The sequence below is a fragment of the Pristiophorus japonicus genome, chromosome 3, assembly GCF_044704955.1.
Source record: "Pristiophorus japonicus isolate sPriJap1 chromosome 3, sPriJap1.hap1, whole genome shotgun sequence".
Classification (NCBI taxonomy): Eukaryota; Metazoa; Chordata; class Chondrichthyes; family Pristiophoridae; genus Pristiophorus; species Pristiophorus japonicus.
This window is the reverse complement of record NC_091979.1, coordinates 228,148,921-228,174,918: the sequence shown is the minus strand read 5'-3', so window position 1 is coordinate 228,174,918 and position 25,998 is coordinate 228,148,921. Positions and strand designations below refer to the sequence as shown.

Below are 25,998 nucleotides of genomic sequence, written 5' to 3'. Positions count from 1 at the left end.
CCAAGTTTCCACATGATTTGCGCCTGATTTTTAGGAGCAACTGGTGGAGAACGGACTATCTTAGAAATCGCAATTCTCCATATTTTTTTTTCTGCAGTTCTAGTCAGGTGGAACAGTTCTACTTTGGAACAGATTTTTTTCTTCAAAAGGGGGCGTGTCCGGCCACTGACGCCTGATTTGAAAGTTTCCACAGTGAAAACGTACTCCAAACTAAAGTAGAATGGAGCAAGTGAAGATTTTTGTAGAACTGAAAAAACCTGTTCTACACATTAAAAAATCAGGCGCAGGTTACAAATTAGGCGTCCAGAACGAGGTGGGGGGGGGGAAGGGAAGTCATTAAATTCTATAATAAATCCTTATTTATACTTATACAAATATTATACAAATAAATCCAACCTGAATAAACATTTATAAGCAAAGAAAAGATTAAATAAACCATCTTCCTACCTGTGTGAAAGTGCTTCAGGCAGGCCTTTCGGGACCGAAGGCTGCCGGCCCGTCCCCAGCACCAGATTTACAGGTAGGTGGCGTTGGGTTGGGTTGGGTCGGGGTGGGGGGGGGGAAGGGAGAGAGGGGGAGGGAGAGAGAAGGGGGGAGGGAGAGAGAAGGGGGAGAGAGAGGGAGAGGGGGGGGAGAAAGAGGGGGGGGAGAGAGAGAGAGAGGGAGGGGGAGAGAGAGAGGGAGGGAGGGAGGGAACAGGGGAGAGAGAGAGAGGGAGGGAGAGGGGGAGAGGGAGAGGGGGGGAGAAAGAGGGAGGGGGAGAGAGAGAGGGAGGGAGAGAGAGGGAGGGAGGGAGGGAACAGGGGAGAGAGAGAGAGGGAGGGGGAGAGGTCAGGTCGGATCCAGTCCGGGAGCGGGAGTCGGGTCGGGTCGGGTCCAGTGGGGGGGGGGCGCGGGTCGGGTTGTGTCCAGTCGGGGGGGGGGGGCGGGGAGCGGGAACAGGAGCGTGGGTCGGGTCGGGTCCAGTCGGGGCGGCGGGGAGCAGGAACAGGAGCGCGGGTCGGGTCGGGTCCAGTCGGGGAGCGGGAACAGGAGCGCGGGTCGGGTCGGGTTGGGTCCAGTCGGGGAGCGGGAACAGGAGCGCGGGTCGGGTCGGGTCCAGTCGGGGAGTGGGAACAGGAGCGCGGGTCGGGTCGGGTCCAGTGGGGAGCGGGAACAGGAGCGCGGGTCAAGTCGGGGAGGCGGGGAGCGGGAACAGGAGCGCGGGTCGGGTCGGGTCCAGTCGGGGAGCGGGAACAGGAGCGCGGGTCGGGTCGGGTCCAGTCGGGGCGGCGGGGAGCAGGAACAGGAGCGCGGGTCGGGTCGGGTCCAGTCGGGGAGCGGGAACAGGAGCGCGGGTCGGGTCGGGTCCAGTCGGGGAGTGGGAACAGGAGCGCGGGTCGGGTCGGGTCGGGTCCAGTCGGGGAGCGGGAACAGGAGCGCGGGTCGGGTCGGGTCCAGTCGGGGAGTGGGAACAGGAGCGCGGGTCGGGTCGGGTCCAGTCGGGGAGTGGGAACAGGAGCGCGGGTCGGGTCCAGTCGGGGAGCGGGAACAGGAGCGCGGGTCAGGTCGGGTCCAGTCGGGGAGTGGGAACAGGAGCGCGGGTCGGGTCGGGTCGGGTCCAGTCGGGGAGCGGGAACAGGAGCGCGGGTCGGGTCGGGTCCAGTCGGGGAGTGGGAACAGGAGCGCGGGTCGGGTCGGGTCCAGTCGGGGAGTGGGAACTGGAGCGCGGGTCGGGTCCAGTCGGGGAGCGGGAACAGGAGCGCGGGTCGGGTCCAGTCGGGGAGCGGGAACAGGAGCGCGGGTCGGGTCGGGTCCAGTCGGGGAGTGGGAACAGGAGCGCGGGTCGGGCCAGGTCCAGTCGGGGAGCGTGAACAGAAGCGCGGGTCGGGTCAGGTCGAGTCGGGGAGGCGGGGAGCGGGAACAGGAGCGCGGGTGGGGGGGGGGCGCGGGTGTCGGGTCTGGTCTGGAGGCGGGGGGGGGGGAGCGGGTGTCGGGTCTGGTCCGGAGGCAGGGCGGGGAGCGAGTGTCGGGTCTGGTCGGGGGGGGAGCAGGAGCTGGCCGTGGGAGGAGCCTTATTCACGCAGCCCCAGTGAGGCCATTTGGCCAGGGCTAGGGGCTGCGTGCTTCGGGCCCCTCCCACACAGTTCGGCGCCTGGAGCTACTGCACTTGCGTGCCCACTGTAGCGCGCATGTGCAGAGGTCCCGGCACTGTTTTCAGCGCAGGGACCAGGCTCCGCCCCCCCACAGCTCGTGCTGGCTGCGCCGAGGGTCAGAGGACCTGCAAGTAGGTGGAGAATACCGAGGATTTTTTTAGGCGCACTTTGTGGCGCGAAAAACGGGCGTCCAGGTCGGGACTGCGCCGTTCTAGGCGCGTGTGGAAACTTGGGCCCACTGTTTCTCCCCTGTCCACTCTACTAGTTACATCCTCAAAAAATTCTAGAAAATTCATCAAGCATGATTTCCCTTTCATAAATTCATGCTGACTTGGACCGATCCTGTCACGCTTTCCAAATGCGCTGTTATTTCATTTTTAATAATTGATTCCAACATTTTCCTTACCACTGATGTCAGGCTAACCGGTCTATAATTACCAGTTTTCTCTCTCCCTCCTTTCTTAAAAAGTGGTGTTACATTAGCTGCCCTCCAGTCCATAGGAACTGATCCAGAGTCGATAGACTGCTGGAAAATGATCACCAATACATCCACTATTTCTAGGGCCACTTTCTTAAGTACTCTGGGATGCAGACTATCAGGCCCTGGGGATTTATCGGCCTTCAATCCCATCAATTTCCCTAACACAATTTCCTGACTAATAAGAATTTCCTTTCAGTGCCTCCTTCTCCCTGGATCCTCTGTCCCCTAGTATTTCCGGAAGGTTATGTGTGTCTTCCTTTGTGAAGACAGAACCAAAGTATTTGTTCAATTGGTCTGCCATTTCTTTGTTCCCGATTATAAATTCACCTGATTCTGACTGCAACGGGCCTACGTTTGTCTTCACTAATCTTTTTCTCTTCACATATCTATAGAAGCTTTTGCAGTCATTTTTAATGTTCCCAGCAAGCTTCCTCTCATACTCTATTTTCCCCATCCTAATTAAACCCTTTGTCCTCCTCTGCTGAATTCTAAATTTCTCCCAGTCCTCAGGTTTGCTACTTTTTCTGGCCAATTTATATGCTTCTTTCTTGGATTTAACATTATCCTTAATTTCCCTTGTTAGCCACGATTGAGCCACCTTTCCTGTTTTATTTTTACTCCAGATCGGGATGTACAATTTGTTGAAATTCATCCATGTGATCCTTAAATGTTTGCCATTGCCTACCCACCATCAACCCTTTATGTATCATTCACCAGGCTATTCTAGCCAATTCATGTCTCATACCATCGAAGTTACCTTTCCCTAAGTTCAGGACCCTAGTCTCTGAATTAACTGTGTCACGCTCCATCTTAATAAAGATTTTTACCATATTATGGTCACTCTTTCCCAAGGGGCTCCGCACAACAAGATTGCTAATTAATCCTTTCTCATTACACATCACCCAGTCTAGGATTTCCAGCCCTCCAGTTGGTTCCTCGACATATTGGTCTAGAAAACCATCCCTAATGCACTTCAGGAAATCCTCCTCCACTGTATTGCTACCAGTTTGGTTAGCCCAATCTATATGCAGATTAAAGTCACCCATGATAACTGCTGTACCCTTATTGCACGCATCCCTAATTTCTTGTTTGATGCTGTCCCCAACCTCACTACTACTGTTTGGTGGTCTGTACACAATTCCCACTAGCATTTTCTGCACTTTGGTATTCCGCAACTCTACCCATACAGATTCCACATCATCCAAGCTAATGTCCTTCCTTACTATTGCATTAATTTCCTCTTTAACCAGCAAAGCTACCCCACCTCTTTTTCCTTTCTGCCTATCCTTCCTGAATGTTGAATACCCATGGATATTGAGTTCCCAGTCTTGGTCACCCTGGAGCCATGTCTCCATAATGCCAATTATATCATATTCTTTAATAGCTGCCTGTGCAGTTAATTTGTCCACCTTATTACAAATACTCCTCTCATTGAGGCACAGAGCCTTCAGGCTTGTCTTTTTAACAACTTGGCCCTTTTAGAATTTTGCTGTTATGTGGCCCTTTTTGATTTTTGCCTTGGGTTTCTCTGCCCTCCACTTTTACTTTTCTTCTGTTTGCTTCTGCCCCCATTCTACTTCCCTCTGTCTCCCTGCATAGGTTGCCATCCCCCTGCCATATTAGTTTAACCCCTCCCCAACAGCACTAGCAAACACTCCTACTAGAACATTGGTTCCGGTCCTGCCCAGGTGCAGACCGTCCGGTTTGTACTGGTCGCACCTCCCCCAGAACTGGCTCCAATGTCCCAGGAATTTTGAATCCCTCCCTCCTGCACCATTCCTCAAGCCACGTATTCATCTTCGCTATCCTGCAATTCCTACTCTGACTAGCACGTGGCACTGGTAGCAATTCTGAGATTACTACCTTTGAGGTCCTACTTTTTAATTTAACTCCTAGCTCCCTAAATTCAGCTTGTAGGGCCTCATCGCTGGGTATCATCTGCGTACATGTGAAAACTGAGGCTGTGTTTCTGGATGATGTTGCCAAGGGCAGCATGTAGATGAGAAATAGGAGGAGGCCAAGGATAGATCCTTGGGGGACACCGGAGGTAACGATGCGGGAGCGGGAAGAGAAACCATTGCAGGTGATTCTCTGGCTACGATTAGATAGATAAGAATGGAACAGGCGAGTGGAGAGGGATAGAGTGGTCAACCGTGTCAAAGGCTGCAGACCAGTCAAGAAGGATGAGGAGGGATAGTTTGCCTTTATCACAGTTACAAAGGATGTCATTCGTGACTTTGATGAGCGCTATTTCAGGATTGTTTTGGTACAAATGCACAAACCCAAAGAATTGTCTCTCAGTTTAAAAAAATTAACCAAAAAAAAGGGTTAAAACAACAGCTGGCATTTATATAGCTCCAATAACGTAATAAATAATCCCAAGGCGCTTCACGGGAACGTTATCAAACAAAATTTTACACCAAGCCGCATAAAAAGATATTAGGACAGGTGACCAAAAGCTTGGTCAAATTCATAGGTTTTAAGGAGCGTCTTAAAGATGGAAAGAGAAGTAGAGAGGTTTAGGGAGGGAATTCCAGAGCTTAAGGCCCAGGCAGCTTAAGGCACAGCCACCAATGGTGGAGCGATGAAAATCAGGGATATGCAAGAATTGGAGGAGAGCAGAGATCTTGGGGGGTTGTGGGGCTGGAGAAGGTTACAGTGATAGGGAGGGGTTGGCCATGTAGGGATTTGAAAACAAGGATGAGAATTTTAAGATGAGTAGGTTAGAAGGAACTGTGTCACCCAAAGGGCTATAGAATATGGACCCCCTGGCCCCAAACTCACGAATCTCCTGGGCCCCGATCACATCCCTCCACAGTCTCTCGCCGCTCCTGCTGTATCTGCCCACGCTCCAATCACTGACCTGGACCTTGATGACATCACTCTTCGCTGCCGTCGCCTTCTTGCACCAGCTCGCACTGCTCCCTGAAGTAGTATGCCTCCACGCTGCTCCCGGGCCACCGCAACTCCACTCCTTTTATGGCCCCGACCTGCCACTGGTGTTCTCACGCAGGTCGGGGCCTCCACACTGCTCCTGGGCCGCCATATAACGGGCAGCCAAGCCACTAATGCCGACAGATATCTAGCCCAAGAAGTGTTGAACGGGCTTCCTCAGTTGTTACGATTCCATATTAACACATCGAACTGTTCAGTCAATATTCGCACGGGCAAGCCCATACTGCAATATGTGTGCGCACTAGGTCCATGCAGCAGAGCAGGTCTCCAGTCGTCTTGGATAACCCTTGCCACTGGACCAAGACCTAGCTCTGTCAAGCCCGTGTGGTGGCTGGTGTGCAATGGCCACCACACGTTAAAAAATTCCACGCACAGGCATCTTCCACCCTTCAGGATGTAGTTCAGGACATGGAATATTAGGTCCTTCGTTGAAACACCTGTGAACTCATCCCTTTTTGGCATGGAAGCAAGTCATCCTCACTTCGAGGGATTGCCTATGATGATGATAATGAGAATATGGACTATTACCACAAGGGGCTGATGAAGTCAAGTAAATCAAAGCATTTAAAAGGGAGTTAGTTAAAACACCTGGAGAAAAACAATATTAAAGTTTACAGGAGAAGAGCATGGACGTGAGTTGCTCTGATGGGAATCTAGTGCTGGCAAAATCCCGCAGATTGGAAGGTAGCTAATCTAACCCCGCTATTTAAGAAAGGTGGGAGAGAGAAAATGGGGAACTACAGACCAGTTAGCCTGACATCAGTTGTAAGGAAAATGCTAGAATCTATTATTAAGGGCATGATAAAAGGGCACTTAGAAAATAATAATAGGATTGGGCAGAGTCAACATGGATTTATGAAAGGGAAATCATGTTTGACAAATCTGTTAGAGTTTTTTGAGATTGTAACTAGCAGAATAGATAAAGGGGAATCAGTGGATGTGGTGTATTTGTATTTTCAAAAGGCTTTCGATAAGGTGCCACGCAAGAGATTATTAAACAAAATGAGGGCTCATGGGATTGGGGGTAATATACTAGCATGGATTGAGGATTGGTTAACGGACAGAAAACAGAGAGTAGGAATAAACGGGTCATTTTCAGGTTGGCAGACTGTAACTAGTGGGGTACCACAAGGATCGGTGCTTGGGCCCCAGCTATTCACAATCTATATCAATGATTTGGATGTGGGGACCAAATGTAATATATCCAAGTTTGCTGATGATACAAAGCTAGGTGGGAATGTAAGTTGTGAGGAGGATGCAAAAATACTTCAAGGGGATATAGACAGGTTAACTGAGTGGGTAAGAACATGGCAGATTGAATATAATGTGGAGAAATGTGAAGTTATCCACTTTGGTAGGAAAAATAGAAAAACAGAGTATTTTTTAAACAGTGAGAGATTGGGAAATGTTGGTGTGCAGAGGGACCTGGGTGTCCTTGTACACGAATCACTGAAAGTTAACATGCAGGTACAGTAAGCAATTAAGAAAGCAAATAGTATGTTGGCCTTTACTACAAGATGATTTGAGTATAAGAGTAAAGATATTTTCCTGCAATTATATAGGGCCTTGGTGAGACCACACCTGGAGTATTGTGTACAGTTTTGGTCTCCTTACCTAAGGAAGGATATTCTTGCCAGAGAGGGAATGCAATGAAGGTTCACCAGACTGTTTCCAGGGATGAGGGGATAGTCCTGTGAGGAGAGATTGAGTAGACTAGGCCTATATTCTCCAGAGTTCAGAAGAATGAGAGATGATCTCATTTAAACATGCAAAATTCTTACAGGGCTTGACAGGGTAGATGCAGGGAGGATGTTTCACCTGGCTGGGGAGTCTAGAACCAGGAGTCAGTCTCTGGATAAGGGGTCGGCCATTTAGGATTGAGATGAGGAGTAACTTCTTCACTTAAAAGGTGGTGAATCTGTGGAATTCTCTACCCCAGAGGGATGTTGAGGCTCAGTCGTTGAGTATATTCAAGACAGAGATCGATAGAATTTTGAATATTAAGGGAATCAAGGGATATGGGGATGGATGGAGTTGACGTAGAAGATCAACCACGATCTTATTGAATGGCAGAGGGGCCGAATGGCTTACTCTACTCCTGCTTCTAATTCTTATGTTCTTATAAGGCTGAATGAGTCCCTTCCAATTGTCCTGGCCAATATTTATCCCTCAATGAACATCACTAAAACAGATTACCTGGTCATTATCACATTTGTGGGAGCTTGCTGTGCGCAAATTGACTGCCACGTTTCCTACATTACAATAGTGACTACACTGGTAAAAAAAAACCCTACTTCATTGGCTGTAAAGCGCTTTGGGACGTCCGGTGGTCATGAAAGGCGCTTTCGAAATGCAAGTCTTTTTTCTCTTTCCCACATTGACATTTCTCTGATGCCCATAAAAAGCTGCTGCCCCTCGACAGCTTCATTGGGGCCACTCGGGTATCATGGTGCACAGCACATTATTGTGCCACCACACTGTGGCACTCAGGGACTTAGTGCAGCTTGATGCTTGTGAGTTGTGCCATGCCGTAGAGGCACTCACAGAGCAAAGCCTGCATTCCTTCCTGGAGGGTTAGACGGATATAACAGGATCACTGAAGCTAAGTCATTAGCCCATGCACGGCCACAAACTGAAGAGTGTCATTGGCAGTCAAAGCCTGCTAGTGTGTCACATGGCTGCCTACTCAGCCAGTGAGAAACTATGCAGGGAGGTGAGGAAGCGTTGGGCTCGTGTTGCTCAGCACCAACACACAGAACTATTGTGTATAGAAGAACTCCACGAGGCTGAGTACTGGGAGCTAAACTTAGTGTGACCTTAGTCTTTTTTATTACAACTCCAGAATGCCTAAACAACATGGCAGCCAATCTTTTATACTGGGCCCGCACATGTGTGCAGGTGACCATTAGGACTCCAACAGTCACGCCCTCTGGTGGCAAGTATTACATGGTTACATACATAACATCACTTCCCCCCCCCCCCCCCCCCAAGAGTCTTTGGTACAAGTTATTTACAAGTTGAGGTGATCCGGAGCCCTTCGCTCCCTGGTTGATCGTCTAAATTCAAACCCTGGCGTGTGTGAGTTGGCCGGACCATTGCTGCACTGCACCGCGACTGGTCTGACCGGACTGTCAGGAATGGTGGGTTCGTCCTCGTGATTGACAGCGAGGTCGATTGCTGGTTGAGTGTGTGTTGGTGGATCGTCGATGGTGATGTCCTCTTCAAGTCGTTCCTGGTCTGATCTAAATGCTATCTGCACGTTTGGCCATTTAACAGTTTGTTTATAAACACCCTATTCCCTTCCTTGGCCAAAACAGTGCCAGCAACCCACTTGGGACCATGACCGTAATTCATGTCAAACACAGGGTCGTTAACATCAATGTCACTTGAAACAGCCACGCGATCGTGGTACATGTTCTGCTGGTGTAGCCGGGTTTCCACGTGATCATTAAGATCTGGGTGGACTCGGGAGAGCTCTCTTCATTAACAATTCTGCCGGGGGAACCCCGGTGAGCGAGTGGGGTCGCGTCCGGTAACTGAGCAGAATGCGAAACAAGCGGGTCTGCAGGGAGCCGTCCGTCACGTGTTTCATGCTCTGCTTGATTGTTTGGACTGCCCGCTCCGCTTGACCGTTAGACGCGGGCTTAAACGGAGCAGACCTGACATGCTTGATGCCATTGCGGTTCATAAACTTGTTGATTTCCGAGCTGGTGAAACACGGTCCATTGTCGCTGACAAGGACGTCGGGCAAGCCATGGGTGGAGGCTTTCAATGGCCCGGAGGTTTTTAATGATGGCTATGGACGTGCTGGATGACATGATTACGCATTCAATCCATTTGGAGTAAGCGTTCACAACTATTAAAAACATCCTTCCTAGAAAGGGGCCAGCAAAATCTACGTGGATCCTGGACCACGGTTTGGAGGGCCATAGCCACAGACTGTGAAGCCTCCCTTGGTGCATTGCTCAGTTGTGAGCAAGTGTTGCACTGGTGCACGCATGACTTCAAGTCCGAGTCAATGCCGGGCCACCAAACATGCGACCTGGCAAATGCCTTCATCATGACCATGCCTGGCGGGTACAGTGTAGGCCACGTATAAACGTTTCCCTGTCTTATTTTGGCAAAACCACGCGATTACCCCATAAGAGACAATCCGACTGGATGGACATTTCATCTTGCATTTCCCTGGGAACGGCCGACCAGTTCCCATTTAGGACACAACTCTTTACTAATGATAGCACAGGATCCTGGCTGGTCCAGGTCCTGATCTGGCGAGCTGTGACAGGTGATCCCTCGCTCTCAAAAGCATCCATGACCAGTAGCAAGTCTGCAGGCTGCGCCATTTCAACCCCAGTGGTGGGTAATGGTAGCCGGCTGAGAGCATCGGCACAGTTTTCAGTGCCTGGTCTGTGGCGGGATAACATAGTCATAAGCGGATAATGTTAGTGCCCATCTTTGGATGCGGGACGAAGTATTGGTATTTATACCTTTGTTCTCTGAAAACAGCAAAATGAGCGGCTTGTGGTCAGTTTTAAGCTCAAACCGAAGTCCAAATTGATATTGGTGCATTTTCTTAACCCCATATACACATGCTAACACCTCTTTCTCGACCATACTATAGGCTCTCTCAGCCTTAGACAGACTTCTAGACGCATATGCAACCAGTTGGAGGTTGCCCGATACATTAGCTTGCTGTAACACCCAGCCGACCCCATACGATGAGGCATCACAAGCTAGCATTAAACGTTTACATAGGTCATAGTGTACAAGTAACTTATTTGAACCTAGCAGGTTCCTGGCCTTCTCAAAGGCTGTGTCTTGAGATTTGCCCCAAACCCAGTCATCACCCTTACGTAGCAACATGTGCAAAGGCTCTAACAACGTACTCAATCCAGGTAGAAAGTTACCAAAATAGTTGAGGAGTCCCAGGAACGAACGCAGCTCTGTCACATTCTGTGGTCTGGGTGCATTCTTGATGACCTCGTTTTTGAGTCCGTGGGCCTGATGCCATCTGCTGCAATCTTTCTCCCCAAAAATTCAACTTCTGGTGCCAGGAAAACACGTGGGAGCGTTTCAGCCTGAGTCCCACTCTGTCTAGGCGACTTAGAACCTCTTCCAGGTTGTGTAGATGTTCGATGGTGTCACAACCAGTGATCAGGATGTCATCTTGAAACACAACGGTGCGTGGAACAGATTTCAGCAAACTCTCCATGTTTCTCTGGAAAATGGCTGCAGCAGAGCGAATCTCGAAAGGGCACCTGTGTATATAAACAGTCCTTTGTGTGTGTTGATGCACGTCAGTCTTTTCGAAGATTCAGCCAGCTCCTGTGTCATTTAGGCGGAGGTTAGGTCCAATGACTTCCCCCCCGCTAACGTTGCAACCAGGTTATCCACCTTGGGCAGTGGGTACTGGTCTTGTAGTGAGACTCGGTTAATCGTTACCTTGTAGTCGCCGCAGATTCTCACTGTGCCATCGCCTTTCAACACCGGAACAATTGGACTAGCCCATTCGTTGAACTCGACTGGCGATATGATTCCTTCGCGTGGAGTCTGTCCAGTTCAATCTCGACTTTCTCCCTCATCATGTACGGAACCGCCCGAGCCTTGTGATCGATGGGCCATGCATCGGGGCCTAGATGGATCTGTACCTTGGCGCCTGTGAAGTTGCCGATGCCTGGTTCGAATAGCGAGGGAAACTTACTCAGCACTTGAGCACACGAGACGTCATCCACTGAAGATTGTGCTTTGACGTCGTTCCAAATCCATCTAATCTTTTCTAGCCAGCTTCTGCCGAACAGCGTTGGCCCATTGCCTGGAACAATCGACAATGATAGGTCATGCACAGCTCCATCATACGATACCTTCACTGCCGAACTTCCAATGACTGGTATGAGCTCTTTGGTGTAGGTACGCAGCTTTGCATTAATCGGGCTCAGTTTGGGCCTTTGTGCTTTATTGCCCCACAGTTTCTCGAAAGCCTTTTGGCTCATTATTGACTGACTCGCACCTGTGTCCAACTCCGTGGATATTGGAACTACATTTAATTTGATTTTTAGCATTATAGGAGTGCTCTTGGTGGTGAAGGTATGTACCCCATGCTCTTCTTCCCCGGGTTGAGTTGCCTGTGCTGCGTGGTCGATCATCCTCTGCCACGTGGTATGTCGCAGCACGTTTGCACATTCGCTGGAGGTGCCCCATCGTTGCACAGCCTTTGCACACGTAGTGCTTAAATCGACATTGATGGGCTCAATAATTACCCCCGCAGCGCCAACAAAGTGCTAATGGATTCACATTCATCCCCGATGGCGGACTCTGAGTCATCACAGATCTTGCAGCGCAGACGTATAGGCCCTGCCATATGCAGTTCGGCCTGCTACCGACGTCATTTTATGCACAGTACTTGCCGGTGAGCTTCAATGTGGAGAAGTTATCTGTTTGGTGTTATCGTCCGTGGCCATGCATGCCTGGGCGATCGCGATGGCCCTGCTCAGGTCTAGGGTTTCGGCAGCCAGCAGCTTTCAAAGAATGACCTCGTGGCTGATGCCCAGCATGAAAAAGTCCCGCAGCATTTGCTCCAAATCCCGCAGCTCCAAAATCGCAAGGTCCCGCGAGGCATCTCAGGTCGGCAACATAATCCACCACGTTTTGGCCCCTGGAGCAATGGTGCATGTAAAAACGATATCTGGCTATAAGGATACTCTCCTTTGGCTTGAGGTGGTCCAGAACCAGCGTGCACAACTCTGTATATTCCTTCTCCGTTGGTTTTGTCCGTGTGAGCAGATTATTGATGAGACCGTAGGCTCACAGGCGGTAAGGAGAACTTCCCTGCGCTTGGCCGCGTTAGTGTCTCCTTCCAGCTCGTTGGTCACGAAGTACTGGTCGAAACACTCAACAAAGGCTTTCCAATCATCACCCTCTACGACTCTCTCTAATATTCCAACAGCAGCCATGGTTGCGTGAAGGTTCGTATTCTGTTACTCGTCGCCAGTTACTGTGTATAGAAAAATTCCACGAGGCTGAGTACTGTGAGCTCAACTTAGTGTGACCTTAGTCTTCTTTATTACAACTCCAGAGTGCTTAAACAGCAATACTAAGCCAACCTTTTATACTGGCCCTACACGTATATGCAGGTGACCATTAGGACTCCAAACAGTCGCGCCCTTTGGTGGCATAAGAACATAAGAACATAAGAATTAGGAACAGGAGTAGGCCATCTAGCCCCTCGAGCCTGCCCCGCCATTTAACAAGATCATGGCTGATCTGGCCATGGACTCAGCTCCACTTACCCGCCCGCTCCCCGTAACCCTTAATTCCCTTATTGGTTAAAAATCTATCTATCTGTGACTTGAATACATTCAATGAGCTAGCCTCAACTGCTTCCTTGGGCAGAGAATTCCAGATTCACAACCTTCTGGGAAAAGAAATTCCTTCTCAACTCGGTTTTAAATTGGCTCCCCCGTATTTTGAGGCTGTGCCCCCTAGTTCTAGTCTCCCCGACCAGTGGAAACAACCTCTCTGCCTCTATCTTGTCTATTCCTTTCATTATTTTAAATGTTTCTATAAGATCACCCCTCATCCTTCTGAACTCCAACGAGTAAAGAACCAGTCTACTCAATCTATCATCATAAGGTAACCCCCTCACCTCCGGAATCAGCCTTGTGAATCGTCTCCGTACCCCCTCCAAAGCTAGTATATCCTTCCTTAAGTAAGGTGGCCAAAACTGCATGCAGTACTCCAGGTGCGGCCTCACCAATACCCTATACAGTTGCAGAAGGACCTCCCTGCTTTTGTACTCCATCCCTCTCGCAATGAAGGCCAACATTACATTCGCCTTCCTGATTACCTGCAAACTAACTTTTTGGGATTCATGCACAAGGACCCCCAGGTCCCTCTGCACCGCAGCATGTTGTAATTTCTTCCCATTCAAATAATATTCCCTTTTACTGTTTTTTTTCCCAAGGTGGATGACCTCACACTTTCCGACATTGTATTCCATCTGCCAAACCTTAGCCCATTCGCTTAACCTATCTAAATCTCTTTGCAGCCTCTCTGTGTCCTCTACACAACCCGCTTTCCCACTAATCTTTGTGTCATCTGCAAATTTTGTTACACTACACTCTGTCCCCACTTCCAGGTCATCTATGTATATTGTAAACAGTTGTGGTCCCAGCACCGATCCCTGTGGCACACCACTAACCACCGATTTCCAACCCAAAAAGGACCCATTTATCCCGACTCTCTACTTTCTGTTCGCCAGCCGATTCTCTATCCATGCTAATACATTTCCTCTGACTCCGCGTACCTTTATCTTCTGCAGTAACCTTTTGTGTGGCACCTTATCGAATGCCTTTTGAAATTCTAAATACACCACATCCATCGGTACACCTCTATCTACCATGCTCGTTATATCCTCAAAGAATTCCAGTAAATTAGTTAAACATGATTTCCCCTTCATGAATCATAGAAAATAGAAACATAGAAAATAGGTGCAGGAGTAGGCCATTCGGCCCTTCTAGCCTGCACCGCCATTCAATGAGTTCATGGCTGAACCCATGCTGCGTCTGCTTGATTTCACTATTCCTATCTAGATGTCCCGCTATTTCTTCCTTAATGATAGTTTCAAGCATTTTCCCCACTACAGATGTTAAACTAACCGGCCTATAGTTACCTGCCTTTTGTCTGCCCCCTTTTTTAAACAGAGGCGTTACATTAGCTGTATAGAAACATAGAAAATAGGTGCGGAGTAGGCCATTTGGCCCTTCGAGCCTGCACCACCATTCAATATGATCATGGCCATTCCTGCTTTCTCTCCATACCCCTTGATCCCTTTAGCTGTGAGGGCCACATCTAACTCCCTTTTGAATTACATGGTTACATACATAACAAGAACAATGGAACTAACGGATTGAGGCATGTTGTGGCAATAACAGGGCTTCATTCTCACTCTACTTGCAGGCTCGAAAAGACATTGTTGAGACTCCGCTGAAGAAAGATGAGAAGGAGGATGAGGAGGCAGAGGATGAAGACTCGAGGGAGGAAGAGAGCACAGCATTGAAAGGCAGCCTGACCTCCCTATATACTGTGGTAAACCATTACCTGTATAAACAGTTAGATCTGCACACAAAGGACGAGAAGATTAATCAGATCATCCTGTTAGAGGTGAGCAAAGTACATTCAATACATCTACACGCCTTTCTGCAAGATCTTTGTTCCCTCACCACACATCAAACCACTGCTTCAGGTGATAGTTTATATGGTGATCTAATCTGGCTACCATTTGCCAAATACAAGTGGAAAGGGGGACAGGATGACACATGGGTAGATTCTACATGAGCAACTCATTGAAGTATTTTGATGCTGCACTTAGGACGTGACGTGCTGGTAACTAACGGGTCGAGGTCACTGGTACACTCCTTCTAGACAAGGTACTCACTTGGAGTGTTCATTGCAAGAATTTCCTGATTCTGGCTTTCAGTCTTCAGGCATCACCCACAATTGTCTCAAAGATTCCCTGAATTCTTGTCAGAGTTCCTCAGAAGAGAGCACGAGCACAGTTGTCGAAGCTTCCTGTGAAATTGTGGAAGAAGACAATGAGTGTCTGACTAAGGAACTTGTGGAGCCAGTAGCCCTGGATTCCAGCCACACATAATGCATTGATGAGAACTCAAATAGTTCTGTGTACTGTGTACTGTGAAACTGAGTACCGTGTACAATGATGAATACATGGCTTGAGCAGTGGTGCAGCAGGGAGGGATTCAAATTTTTGGGGCATTGGAACCGGTTCTGGGGGAGGTGGGACCAGTACAAACCGGACGGTCTGCACCTGGCAGGACCGGAACCAATGTCCTAGGGGGAGTGTTTGCTAGTGCTGTTGGGGAGGAGTTAAACTAATATTGCAGGGGGATGGGAACCTATGCAGGGAGACAGAGGGAGACAAAAATGAGGCAAAAGCAAAAGACAGAAAGGAGATGAGGAAAAGTGGAGGGCAGAGAAACCCAAGGCAAAGAACAAAAAGGGCCACTGTACAGCAAAATTCTAAAAGGACAAAGGGTGTTAAAAAAGCAAGCCTGAAGGCTTTGTGTCTTAATGCAAGGAGTATCCGCAATAAGGTGGATGAATTAACTCTGCAAATAGATGTTAACAAATATGATGTGATTGGGATTACGGAGACGTGGATCCAGGATGATCAGGGCTGGGAACTCAACATCCAGGGGTATTCAACATTCAGGAAGGATAGAATAAAAGGACAAGGAGGTGGGGTAGCATTCTGGTTAAAGAGGAGATTAATGCAATAGTTAGGAAAGACATTAGCTTTCAGGGAACATTAAGACGGATTGCAAAAGTTTCTATAGCTATGTAAAGAGAAAAAGGTTAGTAAAGACAAACGTAGGTCCCCTGCAGTCAGAATCAGGGGAAGTCATAACGGGGAACAAAGAAATGGCAGACCAATTGAACAAGTACTTTGGTTCAGTATTCACTAAGGAGGACACAAACAACCTTCCGGATATAAAATTGGTCAGAGGGTCTAGTAAGGAGGAGGAACTGAGGGAAATCTTTATTAGTCGGGAAATTGTGTTGGGGAAATTGATGGGATTGAAGGCCAATAAATCCCCAGGGCCTGATGGACTGCATCCCAGAGTACTTAAGGAGGTGGCCTTGGAAATAGCGGATGCATTGACAGTCATTTTCCAACATTCCATTGACTCTGGATCAGTTCCTATCGAGTGGAGGGTAGCCAATGTAACCCCACTTTTTAAAAAAGGAGGGAGAGAGAAAACGGAATTATAGACCGGTCAGCCTGACCTCAGTAGTGGGTAAAATGATGGAATCAATTATTAAGGATGTCATAGCAGCGCATTTGGAAAATGGTGACATGATAGGTCCAAGTCAGCATGGATTTGTGAAAGGGAGATCATGCTTGACAAATCTTCTGGAATTTTTTGAGGATGTTTCCAATAAAGTGGACAAAGGAGTACCAGTTGATGTGGTATATTTGGACTTTCAGAAGGCTTTCGACAAGGTCCCACACAGGAGATTAATGTGCAAAGTTAAAGCACATGGGATTGGGGGTAGTGTGCTGACGTGGATTGAGAACTGGTTGTCAGACAGGAAGCAAAGAGTAGGAGTAAATGGGTACTTTTCGGAATGGCAGGCAGTGACTAGTGGGGTACCGCAGGGTTCTGTGCTGGGGCCCCAGTTGTTTACATTGTACATTAATGATTTAGACGAGGGGATTAAATGTAGTATCTCCAAATTTGCGGATGACACTAAGTTGGGTGGCAGTGTGAGCTGCGAGGAGGATGCTATGAGGCTGCAGAGTGACTTGGATAGGTTAGGTGAGTGGGCAAATGCGTGGCAGATGAAGTATAATGTGGATAAATGTGAGGTTATCCACTTTGGTGGTAAAAACAGAGAGACAGACTATTATCTGAATGGTGACAGATTAGGAAAAGGGAAGGTGCAACGAGACCTGGGTGTCATGGTACATCAGTCATTGAAGGTTGGCATGCAGGTACAGCAGGCGGTTAAGAAAGCAAATGGCATGTTGGCCTTCATAGCGAGGGGATTTGAGTACAGGGGCAGGGAGGTGTTGCTACAGTTGTACAGGGCCTTGGTGAGGCCACACCTGGAGTATTGTGTACAGTTTTGGTCTCCTAACTTGAGGAAGGACATTCTTGCTATTGAGGGAGTGCAGCGAAGGTTCACCAGACTGATTCCCGGGATGGCAGGACTGACCTATCAAGAAAGACTGGATCAACTGGGCTTGTATTCACTGGAGTTCAGAAGAGTGAGAGGGGACCTCATAGAAACGTTTAAAATTCTGACGGGTTTGGACAGGTTGGATGCAGGAAGAATGTTCCCAATGTTGAGGAAGTCCAGAACCAGGGCTCACAGTCTAAGGATAAGGGGTAAGCCATTTCGGACCGAGATGAGGAGAAACTTCTTCATCCAGAGAGTGGTGAACCTATGGAATTCTCTACCACAGAAAGTAGTTGAGGCCAATTCACTAAATATATTCAAAAGGGAGTTAGATGAAGTCCTTACTACTCGGGGGATCAAGGGGTATGGCGTGAAAGCAGGAAGGGAGTACTGAAGTTTCATGTTCAGCCATGAACTCATTGAATGGCGCTGCAGGCTAGAAGGGCTGAATGGCCTGCTCCTGCACCTATTTTCTATGTTTCTATGAGCAAGTGTGACCTTAGCTCCTTTAATAAGGCTCCAGAGTGCAGGTACCTCGTGGGTGGCCTGTTTATATACTGTGCTCCCAAGGGATGCTAGGACAGGTGGGCCCTCTGGTGGTCAGGTGTCATGCAGGTTACATAACATCACTCCCCCGTGAAGTCAACAGTACACTTGTTTACAAGGTGAGACGATCTGGGGCTTTACGCTCCCTTGTCGATCGTCTCGGTACAAATGCGGGTGTATGTGGGTTGGCCAGTTCTTCACGGGGCTGTTGGGCAGCCAGCCTTGGTGGCCTGCTGGTGATGATGAGTTCAGCTTCGTGGTCAATCATGATGTCAGTTGCCACTTGTGTGTGTGTTGGAGGGTTAAAGTTAGTGGTGTCCTCTTCGGGTTCTTTGTAGCTGTTGATGAACCGCAATTTGATTTGGTCCAAATGTATTCTGTGCGTTTGTCCATTGGCCAATTTGACCTGAAACACCCTACTCCCCTCTTTGACTGTGACCGTGCCAGCGAGCTATTTGGGACCATGTCCATAATTGAGCACAAACACGGGATCATTGATCTCAATCTCGCGTGACAAATTTGCGCGGTTATGGTACACACTTTGTTGATGCCGCTTGCCTTCCACGTGATCATGGAGATCAGGGTGGAAAAGAGAGAACCTTGTTTTTAGCGCCCTTTTCATGAGCAGCTCGGCTGGGGGAACCCCTATGAGTGAGTGGAGTCTGGTGCGGTAGCTGAGCAGCACTCGGGACAGCCGGGTCTGCAGGGAGCCTTCCGACACACGTTTCAAGCTTTGCTGGAAACTGCCGTTCTGCCTGGCCATTGGATGCGGGCTTGAACAGGGCAGATGTGACGTGTTTGATCCCATTGCGGGTCATGAATTCCTTGAATTCAGCACTGGTGAAGCACGGCCCATTGTCGCTGACTAGGACATCAGGCAAGCCGTGCGTGACAAACATGGCTCATAGGCTTTCAATAGTGGCCATGGACGTGCTTACAGACATTATTGCACATTCAATCCATTTTGAGTAAGCGTCCACGACAACCAAAAACATTTTGCCTAGAAATGGGCCCACATAGTCCACGTGGATCCTCGACCACGGTTTGGAGGGCCATGACCACAAACTTAGTGGTGCCTCTCTGGGTGTATTGCTTAGCTGAGAGCAAGTGTTACACTGGCGCATGCACGACTCTAAATCTGAGTTGATGCCAGGCCACCATCTATGGGATCTGGCTGTGGCTTTCTCATTACGATGCCCGGGTGGGTGCTGTGTAGTTCACATAGGAATGTATCTCTGCCTTTCTTGGACAAGACCACGCGATTGCCCCACAATAGACAGTCTGCCTGCAGGGAGAACTCGTCTTTGCTTCAGTGGAACGGCTTAATCGCCTCCTGCATCTCCACTGGGACACTGGACCAACTCCCATGGAGGACACAGTTTTTTAACCAAGGACAGTAAAGGATCCTGGCTGGTCCAGGTCCTGATCTGGCGGGCCGTAACGGGGGACATCTTGTTCTTGAATGCCTCCATGACCATGAGCAAGTCTGCTGGCTGTGCCATTTCCACCCCGGTGGTGGGCAGTGGCAGCCGACTGAGAGCATCTACGCAGTTCTGTGCCCGGTCTGTGGCGGAATACATAGTTGAATGCTGATAGCGTGAGCGCCCATCTTTGGATGTGGGCAGAGGCATTGGTATTCATCTCTTTGCTCTCAGAGAACAGCGATATAAGCGGCTTGTGGTCACTTTCAAGCTCAAACTTGCATTTTTTTCACCCCGTAGACGCACGCCAGAACCTCTTTTTCAATCATGCTGTAGGCCCTTTCGGCCTTGGAAAAACTCCTGGATGCAAAATCCCCGATTCATTAGCCTGTTGTAACACACACCCGACCCCGTATGACGACGCATCGTAAGCTAGCACTAATCGTTTACAAGGGTTTTCAGGACAAGCAGTTTGTTTGAACACAACAGATTTCTGGCTTTCTTAAAGACAGCCTCTTGTGATTTCCCCCATACCCAGTCGTCTCCCTTGCGCAGTAGCGCATGTAGGGATTCTAGCAGGGTACTTAACCCAGGTAGGAAATTGCCGAAATAGTTAAGGAGTCCCAGGAACGACCGCAGCTCCGTCATGTTCTGTGGTCGCGGCGCGTTCTTGATGGCCTCCATCTTGGTGTCGGTGGGTCTGATGCCGTCTGCTGCGATTCTTCTTCCCAAGAACTCGACGTCCTGTGCCAGGAAAACACACCTTGAGCATTTCAACCTCAGCCTCACGCGATCCAACCGACTAAGAACCTCTTTCAGATTCTTCAAGTGCTCCATGGTGTCCCGACCTGTAACCAATATGTCGTCCTGGAAAACCATTGTGCAAGGAATCGACTTTAGCAGGCTCTCCATGTTCCGCTGGAAGATAGCCGCGGCTGACCGAATCCCGAACGGGCACCGGTTGTAGATAAACAGACCTTTGTGCGTGTTGATGCAAGTGAGGCCTTTCGAAGACTCCTCCAGCTCCTGCGTCATGTAGGCCGAGGTCAGGTCCAGCTTAGTGAACGTCTTCCCTCCAGCCAGGGTCGCAAATAGGTCGTCTGCCTTGGGTAGCGGGTACTGGTCCTGCAGCGAAAAACGGTTAATCGTTACTTTATAGTCCCCACAAATTCTAACTGTGCCGTCCTCCTTAAGTACCAGGACAATCGGACTGGCCCAGTCGTTGAATTCCACCGGCACAATGATGCCTTCACGTTGCAGCCTGTCCAGCTCAATTTCCACTTTTTCACACATCATGTATGGTACCGCCCGTGCCTTGTGGTGGATGGGTCGCTTACCGGGAATCAAATGGATATGCACTTTTGCCCCCGAGAAGCTTCCCATGCCTGGCTCGAACAACGATGGGAACTTGCTCAGAAACTGGGTACATGAGGCGTTGTCAACGGACGAAAGCACTCGGAGGTCGTCCCAATTCCAGCGGATTTTTCCCAGCCAGCTTCTGCCAAACAATGTGGGGCCATCCCCTGGCACAATCCACAGCGGGAGTTCGTGTACTACTCTGTCATAGGAGACTTTGACTTCTGCACTGCCAATAACAGGGATTAGTCCCATGGTGTAAGTCCTTAGTTTGGTGTGAATGGGGCTGAGCTTGGGCCTGTGTGCACAACCTGTCAAAGGTCTTTTTACTCATTATGGACTGACTTGCCCCCGTGTTCAGATGCTGGAATACCATTCAGTTCAACTTTCAACATTATTGGTGGACATTTCGTAGTGAATGTGTGTATCCCGTACACTTCTACCTCCTCAGTATGAGTCTCCAATTCAGCCTGATCCACAGTGGATCGATCTTCCTCTGCATCGTGAGGGTTTGCAGCTTGCCTGCACATTCGTTGGAGGTGTCCCATTGTTCTGTAACCGTTGCACGCATAGTGCTGAAAGCGGCATTGATGGGGCCGATGATCACCTCCGCAGCGCCAACATGGTGTTAACTGCCTCGCATTAACGATTGATGGCGGACTCTGGGTCAACTGAGGTCGGGCGCAGCAGCCAGCGTGTCCGTTCTGCCATGTACATTTCTGCTCTAGACCGACGTTACTTTATGCACAATACTGGCCGAAACTTCTTTACTCCGCGAAATCTGCTTGGTGTTGTCGCTGGTGGACATAAATGCCTGGGCTATCGTTATGGCTTCACTTAGATTTGGAGTTTCTACAGTCAACAGTTTGCGAAGGATTGTCTCATGTCCAATGCCCAGTACAAAAAGTCTCTGAGCATTTGTTCTAGGAATCCCTCAAACTCGCAATGTTCTGCGAGTCGCCTTAGTTCGGCGACATAGCTCGCCACTCCGATTGTTGACACGTGTAGAACCGATATCTCGCCATCTAAACACTTTCCTTAGGATTTAGGTGCTCCCGAACCAGCGTACACAATTCTTCGTAGAATTTCTCTGTTGGTTTTGCCAGGGCCAGGAGATTCTTCATGACAGTTAGAAGGATCGCCCTTTGTTTGGTAGCGTTCTCGTCCCCTTCCAGCTCGTTGGCCACAGAGTATTGGACGTGTCTCTCCACGAAGGCCTCCCAATCGTTCCCTTCTGAGAACTTCTCCAGGATACCGACTGTTCTTTGCATTTTCGCACGGTTGTTCGTTACCTCGTCGTCAATTGGTACACTCATAATAAAGGATGAAACTGAGTACTGTGTATAATGAGCAAGTGTGACCTTAGCTCCTTTAATAAGACTCCAGAGTGCAGGTACCTCGTGGATGGCCTGTTTATATACCGTGCTCCCAAGGGATGCTGGGATCCCTCGGGACTCCAACAGGTGGCCCTCTGGTGGTCAGGTGTCATGCAGGTTACAAAGGGTTAAATACATAACAGTCACGTTACTGTAAAGGACTTTAGCCCTCCCCATCACCCCCACACCATTTCTGGTGGGGAACTAACTTGCCGCACAATGGCCGACCAGAGGGAGGTGTAGCAATAACTCGGAGAGTGGCACCCAAAGGTTTATATTAGACTTTGCAGGTGTTCCAGCCACAATGTGGGAACTTTACCCTTATTTCCATTAAATTTGGAACCTGAGTGAGCGTCAGGACAGTGTGCAGACTCCCGGTGCTTGCGGTGTTGGGTGTGTTGGGCACGCAGTAGTACTCGGGTCTAATGGAGCAGGGAGGCAGCACCCAATGCCCAGCTAGACTTCGAGCGCCCCTGCCTGTGTGCCCGGACTCCTCACACACACTCCACGCCCGATCCTGAGAGGTTTGCGGCCTGTCCCTGCCCGGTAGCCGCGTCGCCAAACCCATCATTGTCTTTCCACCTCAGGTGGCGGGAATTAAACCTGACATTTCATTATTACATTTTCTCATCTTAAGGACGTGATTTATAACATCAAAACCAAATTCAACAAGGAGTTTGACGCAACCTATAAGCAAAAGGAGCTGGAGATTGAGCGAGTGAAGGACAGGTCGGTGCGGATCGAGGAGATCATTCAGCAGCTGGACATGGAAGAGGAGATCTGGCTGCCTACATTGAGCAACAGGGAGAGACCCGAGCGAGAACTGGAAGTCCAGGACTCCGAGGTAGGAGGACCACGCCACATCTTTCTGCAACGCTTTATTACCCCCACCTCTTGTTTTTAAATGAATTATTCTCTGCACTCGCCTCAGGTCTCCTCGCACCACGCAGTATATCCAGCTGGTCAGAGCCGTACCCTGAGGGGGATGCTCAGTGCCGCCTGTACCAACTCCCGGCGAGGCACACGCCAGAACCAGCGTACAAGGAGACCCTTCCATCGATGGATAAGACCCATTCGTCCATTCGATGTCACGAGTCCAGACAAGGGGGCATAACCCCTTAAAATCAGAGCTGGGCCGTTCAGGTGTTACTGACAGTGCACCATTTCCATGGAGTGCCTGGCCTTCATTCCGTGTGGGGGTTGCCATGGGTACAGATCGTTGTTCTGCTACGCCTTACACTTGTGATATTACTGCTTCAGTGAGCTGGCACCAGTGCTGTACTCAGACGGCAACAGCAGCCTAACGCTAAATATCCTCTTCCCTGATGCCCACTCATACTCATGGCTCTTCAAAGTGGTCCTGTTTGGGTTAAAGAAAGAAAGACTTGCATTTATATAGCGCCTTTCATGACCTTAGGATGTCCCAAAGCACTTTACAGGCAATTAAGTACTTTTGGAGTGCAGTCCATGGAGTGTGGTAATGGAGGAAACAAAGCAGCCAATTTTCGCACAGCAAGCTCCCACAAACAGTAATGTGATAATAAGATAATCTGTTTTAGTGATGTTGATTGAGGAATAGATATTGGCCAAGACACTGGGGATAACTCCCCTGCTCTTCTTCGAAATAGTGTCATGGGATCTTTTACGTCCACCTGAGAGGGCAGATGGGGCTTCAGTTTAATGTCTCATCCAAAAGACGGCACCTCCGACAGTGCAGCGCTCCCTCAGCACTGCCCCTCCGACAGTGCAGCATCCCTCAGTACTGCCCCTCTGATAGTGCGGCGCTCTCTCAGTACTGCCCTTCCGACTGTGCGGCACTCCCTCAGTACTACCCCTCCGAAATGCGCCACTCCCTCAGTGCGGCACCCCCTCAGTACTGCCCCTCCAACAGTGCGGTGCTCCCTCAGTACTGCCCCTCCAACAGTGCGGTGCTCCCTCAGTACTGCCCCTCCGACAATGCAGCACACCCTCAGTACTTCACTGGAGTGTCTGTTTATATATTTGTGCTCGAGTCTCTGGAGTGGGAGTTGAATCCACAACCTTCTGATTGAGAGGCGATACCACTGAGCCACAGCCGACAGTCTTGAAATGCCAGCGTCAGTCCTCATGCTCGTCATTTGCTGTTTTGAAATGAATCCGACAAAAGCCTCACTTCAGTGCCTGTTATTTTTCTCTCTCTTTCTTCAGATCACAGCTGAGCGCTACCTGACCCCAGAGCAGAAACGCAAGCTCGAGGAAGAGTTCAAGATCGAGCAGCTGCAGCTACTGGCTGCCAAGGTACCTGGCACACCGTTTACAGGGGGGATTCCTGTTCGTGAGCTCCACTGCTGCAATATCCTGCGCTGAAAGCCCATCATAATCAGCCAGGGTTCCCAGCCCTGATCACTGCCCACTGCAAGGTCATTCCTTCCCTTTTACCCACTGTGTACTGTACATGTACAGGAAACACTGAGACACACACACAGTACAGTTCCAGTGGAAGTTTTGCCCAGGGTGTTCTGTACAATAGCCCCATGGTGTGCTGATACCAGTGGTACAGGGAAAGTTTGTTTGTAACAATTATTTTTTATGAATTAATTATAGGGATGTGCTGATTGCCGCAGTTTTTTGATAAAAGGGAAACTGAGAGTGCTGGATGTCTGAAATAAGTACAGGGAATGCTGGAAATGCACAGCAGGTCTGTCAGAAACAAGACAGATTGTGGTTTCGGGTGTGTGAGCTGCTCAGAACTTCACAAAGAATCCCGATGAAACGTCCCGGCTGAAATGTTAACCCTTTTTTCAGTGCCTGCTGCTGATTCGTGCGTTTGCAGCAATTTCTGCCTACGTGTCCCCTGGTCGTGCTCACCAATAGCCCTGACTGCGCACAGCCTCGGTGAACCTCAGTACAGTAACCGTGGTCCAGCCTCAGCTCCCTGTGTGCCAGACACACGCTGTGTATTGAGCAGAGATTGCTGCCTGTGTCACTGAATGCTGCACGCTCACACACTCAAACCCACTGTCAGAAATGATGAATCTGTGTCACTGAGTCTCCTCCTCTCTGTTCCCAGGCTGATAACTGGAGAGAACGCGCTCTGAAAGACATGATGGGAGGGGTCCTCGAGGTCAAAAAGTCGGACATCCTGAAAATGGTGAGTCAGCGGCTCCCTGACGTTAGCGCGTGTCCTGTGCCCACAATTGGCTCTCGTAGAGTGGACCGCGAACCCAACACCCTGCCCAGAATGGTGTGACACCCTCCACTGGATCCTCCCCACCCCTCCCTCAGTGCGACGCTCCCTCAGTACTGCCCCTCCGACAGTGCGGCGCTCCCTCAGTACTGCCCCTCCGACAGTGCGGCGCTCCCTCAGTACTGCCCCTCCGACAGTGCGGCGCTCCCTCAGTACTGCGCCTCCGACAGTGCGGCGCTCCCTCAGTACTGCCCCTCTGATAGTGCGGCGCTCCCTCAGTATTGCCCCTCCGACAGTGCAGCGCTCCCTCAGTACTGCCCCTCTGATAGTGCGGCGCTCCCTCAGTATTGCCCCTCCGACAGTGCAGCACTCCCTCAGTACTGTCCCTCTGACAGTGCAGCACTCCCTCAGTACTGCCCCTCCGACAGTGTAACATTCCTTCAGTACTGCCCTTCCGACAGTGCAGTACTCCCTGGGCAGGCCACATTGTCCGCATGCCAGACACGAGACTCCAAAAGCAAGCGCTCGACTCGGAACTCCTTCATGGCAAACGAGCCAAGAGTGGACAGAGGAAACGTTACAAGGACACCTTCAAAGCCTCCCTGATAAAGTACAGCATCTCCACCGACACCTGGAAGTCCCTGGCCAAAGACCGCCCTGAGTGGAGGAAGTGCATCCGGGAGGGCGCTGAGCACCTCGAGTCTCATCGCCGAGTGCATGCAGAAAACAAGCGCAGGTAGCGGAAGGAGCGTGCGGCAAACCTGTCCCACCCTCCCTTACCCTCAACGACTGTCCCACCTGTGGCAGGGACTGTGGCTCTTGTATTGGACTGTTCAGCCACCTAAGGACTTATTTTAAGAGT

General features: G+C 49.8%; 1 protein-coding gene across 5 annotated transcripts in view; it reads left to right on the top strand.

Moving 5' to 3' along the window:
* The window catches only part of cfap43 (cilia and flagella associated protein 43), a 188,756-nt gene that overhangs the window by 109,405 nt on the left and 53,353 nt on the right, over positions 1–25,998 (top strand). For 4 of the 5 annotated variants that reach the window (XM_070876376.1, XM_070876375.1, XM_070876380.1 and 1 more), the window contains 4 exons: positions 14,527–14,730; positions 22,608–22,814; positions 24,158–24,247; positions 25,020–25,100. In XM_070876376.1, coding sequence (XP_070732477.1) covers positions 14,527–14,730; positions 22,608–22,814; positions 24,158–24,247; positions 25,020–25,100 — 582 coding nt within the window. The remainder of the gene's footprint in view (positions 1–14,526; positions 14,731–22,607; positions 22,815–24,157; positions 24,248–25,019; positions 25,101–25,998) is intronic. The other variant, XM_070876377.1, reaches the window with a different exon arrangement.